Genomic DNA, 8,794 nt, shown 5'->3' on the forward strand with positions numbered 1-8,794 from the left:
TAATTTGCTGCAGCAGTCAATCTTTTTTTTTCAGTGTGGTAAAAAAAAATTGATAGAGAACGTTGTTAGAAAAATCCTATCGTTTCGAATATGGAATTTGATTAGTAAATTCACTAATTTGAATCAGATCTTATAGAAATCTTGTACAAATCTTATAAAATACGATAGGATTCAATTGTGATGCTCGCGAGATCACGATAGAAAGTGATATAAACTTACAGAAAACCACTTATAGAAAACAAGTTGCATGTAAAAAACGTTTCGTACATATGCCAAATTTGCGAAAAATATTAAGGCCTCGGTAGTCTAACTGATAAGGACACTCATATGGAATGTAAGAGATCCGGATTCGACTTCCGGCCGAGGTAATATTTTTCGCAATAATTAAAAATTTATTTACAGATTCTATTAGGTTAAGATCTCTACAATAGTTGTTTATTGAGCATCAAAATTTAATTTGTAATATTATTTCAGTAGTTTAGCTGCGTTTGTAAAATTCAGAAAAATTTTTGCGCGTAATGAATATGATATATATGCAGGTACTTATATATATAGCATATATATAATTTACAATTTGAATTATTTAAAAGAAGCAATTAAGGATCTAGCTTCGACCGGCATTAGGCCTTTAATATATTATTAGTGAGTTCTGCACGTCGGTCCTATGAGATTTAAATTTGCTTATAGAAAATGATACAAATTGATAGAAATCCTATCGTTCTCAATCGTTCTCTAACTTTTTTTTACCAGGAATATAACTGATGAGCAGCCAACATTAAAAATCTCGTTATTGTTAAAAGATTAATTAGTGTGTCCCAAGGTTCCACAATCTCCTCTATATCTTCGATAGAAAAAAGTCGAAGCTTAAGAAGAATCTCGCATGACGTTGTGGTGAGCTAAATACCTCTTGCAATTCGTTATATGAGAGCTCCAGGAACTTTAGGCGCCTGGCTTTCTGCAGAGTACCGTCGAGATTTCGGATCTTGTTCTGCTGGAGAAAGAGAGTCTCCAGACGGTGAAGGTATCGGAACTCGGTCGGAAGATGCGTCAGCTTGTTATCCGCGGCGTAAAGCATCTTGAGATTATGGCCGGACGACGGTAGCTCGCCATCGAGTGACGTGAGCTCGTTAGAATTAATGAGCAACCACTCGAGTTGATTCAAATCTCTGCAAAGAGTAAACAAGTGGGGCACGTGGCTAAATCACGATAGCTAAATCTCGTTCTACACTCCACGTATTATTCACTGTCGAGCGAATACGTAGAATCGCAGATTTTCAAGTACGATTTTAAAGGTCGATGATCAATAGTCCACGCAGGGAATTTCCTTTAATCAGCAATTCGCAATGCAATGGCTCAATCATAAATGGAATGAATTAGATAAGAGACGTAGTGTCTAAACAATAAGTAAACAGGATGGGTAAAATGCTGCGATAGCTTTTCAACTAACTATGAATCAAGTCTCAAAAATAATTAATGGAAATTATACTTTTAATGTCAACGACACGTTGCAGTTTATAATTTTTCGTAATATTAAAACTTGAATAATCCATTTTAATTTCGTGCTCGAACCGATTTACGAGAAATGATACCTTAAAGTATGATTTAGGCTGTTCAAACGATTCCTGCCAACATGCAAATGTTTCACTAGAGGCGGCAGTGAACCCGGGGTCATCTCAGAGATCGCATTTCCAGCCATGGCCAAATGCTGAAGTGTCGGATTGTGCTAAAATAAGAAAAGGCAAATCACGACGTTGTGTGATGAATTTGCTATCTCTTTTCTTCTTTCTACTGACTATTCAATTTTAAGATTTTTTTTCTTTTATCTTCATTAATAACGCCTCTTTTAAATGCAAGATCGTCTTTCTCAGACTTTTAATACTAATAGCTTCCGCTCTTTGATCATAATAACACTCGAGAGTTTGCGCACTTTTAGATTCGCAAAATATAGAATCTTCCTGGCAATTTATGTAAAACATTCATAACACGTAGCTGATTGGGCGAGTGTGTAAGGTCTGTTCTTTTTAAGTGAACTTCTTGCACGGTTCATCTTTCCTTTTTTTTCTGTGCAAATTGGAGAAAAAAAAAGATGAACGGTACACACAAAGTTCTGCTTAAAAGAACAGGTTTATGATCTATTGTGCTAACGACCTTCTCTCTATTCTGATCCCCTTCTTTCATAGTGCATGTAGAGTTCTAAAGCTAAAGTAATGTAATCACTTACCTTGAAGTCATCCAAATCGATGCGACTTATCCGATTCCTACTGAGGTCTAAAGTTCGTAGCAGTGATAGATGCGTCAAAATGTGCCTTGGTATCGAAGGTACCTCGTTGTCTGCGAGACTCAAATACTGCGTACGACCCAGACCGGCGAAAACGTCACCGTCCACGACTCTGCAAATCGTGATAACACGCTTGTTCACGGGTCCTTGACTTCAGGAAAACGATATGCGACATACGGTAATCACGCGAGCGGCGTTTCCGCGCTCGTGATGTTTATTTTAAAGATCTGATTTTTTTTTATTAGCACCAAAGTGCAGTAGTATTTCATATTTTTCTCTATTACAACGTTGTTTATCATTTGTGTAGTAATACGTGACCGGAGCAACGAGCTGAACCAATGAGGGCCCTGAAAAAGTGGCGACGCGCCAGACGTTATCGTTCGATTATACACTTAGTGTTGGCTCACTGCGACTCGTTATTTAATTATTCCACGACGGTAAACACACACAGCTTCCCGCGATAACTCGCGCGAAGAGGTCAGGCACGATTAAGATTTCATTCTTACGTCCCGTCCCTTCTCCCACTGTCTCGCGAGGATACTTAGCGTTCCTATAAAAGAGACATACAGTCCTCAAGGACCGTCGATCTTTTTTCTTAATGCGAGATACGCGCAGCAGGATAATCAAGGAAGACTGGTAACTCGTCCTTTGTGTCGCTCGTAAAGGATGATGGCCACTGCGGGCATTATACCGAGAAAAGATGAATAATACAGAACGAGAGCCAAACGTATGGACTGGAAAACTAGCAATCGTCTCGGTCGAGAGCTCCTACACCGAATTCGTCGAGACGTATATTGAGACGATTTATCGCCTTTCTTCACCAATCTCCATGATAAAACCATTATGTAACGATATCCTGCTTCCGCTATGTACTGGTCAACATATCACGCCTGTTGTCACGTTTTGTTGTAGCTTTACCCCTTCTCTCTAAAACTTTTAGAGTGAATCTCACTTTGAAGAGTAAAATCTCACTCTTGCAGATTGAAAATTGAGCCATTTGTTTCCAAGACTCAATTTTCACTTTTTAGAGAGATTTCTTCGCTCCAAAGAATTTAGAAAGTAATGATCGATATTGGCCGGAGCTGTACAAAGAAAACTCATGACGAACGCAGTCGAAAACCTGCAGATGATTATAAACGAACTTATGGACGGACTATTGTATTATAAAGTGTCTGGAATTAACAATCAAACTTAACGATTAGCTGTAAGATTTTAGTGATGATCCACCGTTCACGGCGATTTTCTCCAGCGTACACCCCGACGAAAGTTCAAACGTCGGTTCAAACGTGTACGCAATGGCGAACGCCTTCGCAAATACTCATTGTGGGAATTAAGATCGCTTCTTTGTTATACATATACAAATGCTTCCATTCAATGTCCGCAATAGCAGACGATGACCTTTTGCAAAGATACTGGCCGACCGTATCGACGTGTGTGGCACACTTCAGACAGAGACTACGCGACGGAGTACGCGGGTACGGATGACAGACGTGCACCACGTCTCCAACATTTCGTTACCATTCAATTTACCTGCATTTTTCAATCAACTTTTCAAATAAATGAAGGGCTACGAATACCTAATAGTCTGTTTATTACAAATTTTAAAAAATTTCAAAATTATATTCACTGTAAAGCTTAACTGTTTATTATAAATTTAAATTATCACAACTAAAAAAGACGACGTTTTGACTTCGCACTAAGTCATCCTCAAGATTAAAACTAATTAGTATGTATATATAGTCTAGCAATCGATAATGTTGATATAAAAATTAATTTTCAAACTTCACCAGAATTTTTCAATTTTATGTGGGTTTCGATACAGATTATGCTACGCCCTTTCTGCTTCCTCTCATCACGGTATATCATATTGAATAATATTCCGTACTGTTTCGTCAGTTTAATAAAATTGTTATATAGTAAAGTTCTCCATATTAAGATTGAGAAGCAGGGAAAATTACAATCTTTGTAATATTATTAAAGTAAAGTAAAATTGTAAGCAGTTTTCTAATATTAAAGAGATTGTTGATAACATTATATTATGATCTACACTCAAATAGGTCATTTGACTTTCCAGTCGTTTCATCAAATTTTCTGCAAAAAAACTCAACTTGGTAATCGGTTTTATCGTCAAGCCTTCCTCCAAGTCCTATGTCAATCCATACTGAATTAATCCAGTATCCTAATCTTTAAAGGATTCCAAAAAAATAATCTGACGTATAACGAAAGAATGCTGATTACAGAAAAGTTGCTTAGTTAATGTTTACCGCACTTGTGAGAAATACAGATGATCTCCGAAACCGTCGTTATCTCTACACAACTGTACACACAGCGGGTTGTAGTAACCGTGACTGATAAATCGTGTCATTATCGCGCATCCCCCCATGATTCTTTACGTCTCTTCGCCGAAGACTTCGGCACTTCGACATAATCTTACTGTTCAAGATCATCGTTCACGCATTAGTAATTTTTCGATGGCAACGAAGTTCATCGACGGATCACTCGTTCCGTCGCACTTACCCAAGATGATCGTGATTCAACTCGAGTCGGGTGATAGACATACGCAACTCCTTGAAGTCGTGGCGAGATATGTCGCGCAGATTCGAGTGCGCCACCCGCAGGTTGATCTGCTGCTCGGGGGTGAATTTGCCGCTCAATGCCTCGGCCAATTGATCGAACGACTTCATCTTCTCACATAATACCTCGATACGTTCCCCTAGGTGGTGGCCACTACCGCTTCCTCCACCACCGCCAGCATTATTGTTCACGTTGGCGACTCCGCTGGTAGACGCGGCTACCGTCACCGCCGTCTGCATAACGGGATTGGGAAACTCCTCTTGTCGGCAGGTGCACGGGCTGATCTCGCGGCGTACGGCGCAATGCAGACTCGTACTGGCCGCGAGGCCAAGCAGCGTGTAGAGAATGCCGGACATGCTGTCACTTGACGCGAGAGCGAAAGTACTGACTGCAAAGTGTTATTACAGATGATTGTCAAGATGATTGTACGCGATCAAACAAAAAACAATGACGTTTCACGACGTGCGAAACGGTGAGACCACCCTCTGCGCGAGCACCACTTTCCAGAATGTTCTCTTCGTCTCTGCCACTCGGTACACTATGTACACACGATATTACAGATCTCACGACGGTAATCGTCCAATTTGACCGAATAACCATCTATTTTTCGTTAAAATACAAACGATAGCACAATGTCATAGCGCGGAAAATTTCAAGCTGTTGCGGTGTTTTCGAACACCGCTGTATACCGCCGATCACTGATCAACACTGGCAGGCGAAACCCAATACAGTAGCAGCAGCGACTGACAGCCACGTGTTATCTGTACTGTCGCCGATCCACACCATCCTACGGAATATAAGTTCACCGTGTCTCCCTCTCTCTTTTCTTTCGCTCTCTCCTCTCCTTCGCAGGCGGGGAACGCACGAGAAGGAGGTTTATCGTCGTCGCCAACGGGCCTTCCTCTTGGCGCCACGGACGCGGCGACGGCATTAAGTCGCGGCGCGCCGCGCGAGACTTACTTATAGTCGCAACCGAGTCGTCGCGTCGGTACCCACCGTGGCACCGCACGCCTCCTTCAGCGAGGGACTCCCTCCGGGGCTCTTCTTCACTCTTCTTACGACCCCCTCCGTCGTATGTTACGCGCATACACCGACGGGCTCATCTTCTTTTTCTACCGGCCGCGCGCTCACTCACCAACGGTCCAGCCCGGCCCGGCTCGGCTCGGCTCCAACAGCTGCTCTCTCTCCCCCTGCGCCTTACCACCACACCCCAATACTATGCATATTCTCGTTCCTCTCCTTCCTCGCCTCGTTGTTGTTCACCTCGTATACTCCTCCTCCGTTCTCCTGCCGTGCCCCACAGCATGTTCTTTACTCCCTCGCCGTAGCTACCGCGCTTACTCAAATCCGTTCCCCGGTAGGAGTCGACGCTTTTATCTCTTTTTACGTTTATCCAATTATTCCCGGAAGTTTCGATTACCCGAAAGGAGAGAAATCTCTCATCTCCATTCGTGGATATTGACTGAGGAAAGACGAAGGGGTTTGGCCAAGAGAGCCGCTTCGACGAAAGATTCATCAACCTCTCCTCCGTCGTCTGTATCGTATACATGCCGCAAGCGTTGTTTGCACCGATAAATGAACAGATTGCTCAACTTGTGACCTTTGCTTAACTGCTTCGCACGGTGCGCGACATGAAATAAAGTATATACAGATAATTCTTTCGCGCTCTCTTTCCAGTCGCCCTTCATTGCGCTTTCTTCCTTTTTTTGTCGGAAACCGTTCATATATAGCGTTCCTTCTATTCTTCATCCTTTTGTGCATCCCTTCGTTTAGTCATAAATTCTGAATCTAAAAATTCATTATAACATTATAAATAATTGTCGACTACGGCAGATGTGATTAAATTAACTTACACGTCAGAAAGTTACCCGAATTGTGAAAAATAAATCGAGTTGTTTTTATTTTCTTATCTTATTTATGTTTTGAAAGCGAGATTCTAGACTCGTAAAAGAAACACGAAATTCTTTTAGAATGTCATTTCGATGAGATCGGCCGAGAAACAGCTGTTGTCGTTGTCATGGTCAGGCTCGTTAGACTTCGGCTCAGCCGATTCATCATCGGCAATTATTAAAAGCGGAGTCGATCGAATGTCCTGTCTCTTACGCCCGAATGTATTTTGACAAGTGATTTATGATGTCGGGTAGTCTCAGGTAGTCCAGTAGCTTTCGTCACTTTCTCTTTTTGTTCCTTTTTCGTTACCCTATGTCTGAAATAGATATATAATCTAAGATCTTAGATATACTTCGTTTTAATTGCCACAAGTATCAATATTATTCGATACTCGTGACAATGAAAAATTATTTTGAAATATGGCATCGAAATTCGGAGTGGCCGAAATTATAACAGGGCTTTTTATCAGAATATAAACGGTCGCAAGAAACGTGGTGCTTTCTCTCTCTCTCTCTCGCCGGTTACAAATTGGAGAGATAAATCCCAGCTTCAGTTAATCATCGTAAGGAGAGCGATCCCGGGAGTACGCGTGTCCGTGTCGAGATCGTAAGTGTTCTATCAAGGGTTTCTCTGTTCATCGTAAAATAATATCGATTACTTAATGAGCTCGCCGATGCGGCGGCGGCGCTTCACGGGTCGCTTGTCATCCGAGTAAACGCCTCTATCTATATAACGTGGCTGTTTACGCGCATGATTTACGTACCCATTTATGTGCTGTAACTCGCCAGAGGTATGTCGTGTAAATTCTCGAGCACGGCGCCACCGCGACTCGCCTTATATCCTCTTTAAGCTATTCCACATTGGCTGATCCCCCATGGTATCTATCTGTACTGGCGCCTACAATTCACCTAATCTCTCCCGGCGCATAAAGGTCAGCAAACTGTGGACAATGCGACGAAAAACATATAGCTTTAATTTTTCATGTACATTCTTGAGAGTCGACGGAAGAACAAATTCCAACAATTTTCATCCCAAGAAACGCGATTTTATTTATTTCCCCGTCAAGGCGAAGGTGCGAAGAAGTGAGAAAGAGAGATGGCGAGAGAGAGCGACTCTTCTCTTTATCCCGTTGCTGTCGCTATTAATCGCTGCGGGCACAGAGTAATACGGGAGCGAGGAAGGAAGTCACAACATACGGGAGAGGCCAGCTAGGCAAAACAAAGCAAGACGAGGCAAGACGAGGCAAGACGAGGCAATGCGAGGCAAGGCAAGACAAGGCAGGGCACGAGGCATAAGGTATGAGGTATGAGGCGGAGGGACCTAACTCCGTGCCTCGGTTTAACAAATGCGAGAATGCGGCCTGGCGCCAACGCACACACGGCCGCCGCCGCGCCAGCCGCCCTCGGCCGCCGCGTCACGCACTCTCGCCTCTTTCGTCAATTCTCTCTCTCTCTCTCTCTCTCTCTCTCTCTCTCCCCCCTCTCTGTGTAATGACCTTACCGGAGTTCAAAATACTAAACTGTAACCGATCTTTCAATTCACGTGTTCGCCTCATGTTTGGAATATAATGACCATATGTAAAATATATATCAGGATTACTTCAAAATAAATTATAGGAGTTAACTCGTTCCGTATCTCGAGATTTTATTAGATTTTTTCTGTAGCCCCTTCGAACATATCTCGATATTATTCTCTGGTATATTCTATAATATATTCCGGTGCTACAACAAAAAGCTTGATGATATGTAATGTAATATAAACGCATGTAAAACTCTTGTAAGCTGTTTACTTAGTTTAACTAGACTGTTCAATTTTAATGATATGTGTTTTTAAACGATCTCTCACGTAGAGTTACTTATTAAAGAGTTATTACCGCAAAATAGAATAAATCTTAATATACTTTACCCTCTCTCCTTTTTCTCTCGACGTCCGTATAAGTACATCGTTTCTCTCTGACGCTCTGCCTGCATCTGTGTACCGCATAGCTTCGAGGTATGCAGGCAAACTCCTCCTTTTCTTATCGAGAAAAAGAAACGGTGGAGGAAAGAAGCT

General features: G+C 42.0%; 1 protein-coding gene across 1 annotated transcript in view; it reads right to left on the reverse strand.

Annotated features, from left to right (window-relative positions):
- The window catches only part of ltl (leucine-rich repeat-containing larval translucida), an 11,760-nt gene extending 4,977 nt beyond the window's left edge, over positions 1–6,783 (reverse strand). Inside the window, 5 exon segments of the mRNA XM_018451350.1 lie at positions 905–1,166; positions 1,590–1,723; positions 2,222–2,390; positions 4,796–6,640; positions 6,706–6,783. Coding sequence (XP_018306852.1) covers positions 905–1,166; positions 1,590–1,723; positions 2,222–2,390; positions 4,796–5,208 — 978 coding nt within the window. The 5' untranslated portion in view covers positions 5,209–6,640; positions 6,706–6,783.
- Positions 6,784–8,794: the final 2,011 nt, after the last annotated feature.

This window comes from Mycetomoellerius zeteki, unplaced genomic scaffold, assembly GCF_001594055.1.
Source record: "Mycetomoellerius zeteki isolate Tzet28-1 unplaced genomic scaffold, Tzet1.0 scaffold106, whole genome shotgun sequence".
In the NCBI taxonomy this organism is placed as follows: domain Eukaryota; kingdom Metazoa; phylum Arthropoda; class Insecta; order Hymenoptera; family Formicidae; genus Mycetomoellerius; species Mycetomoellerius zeteki.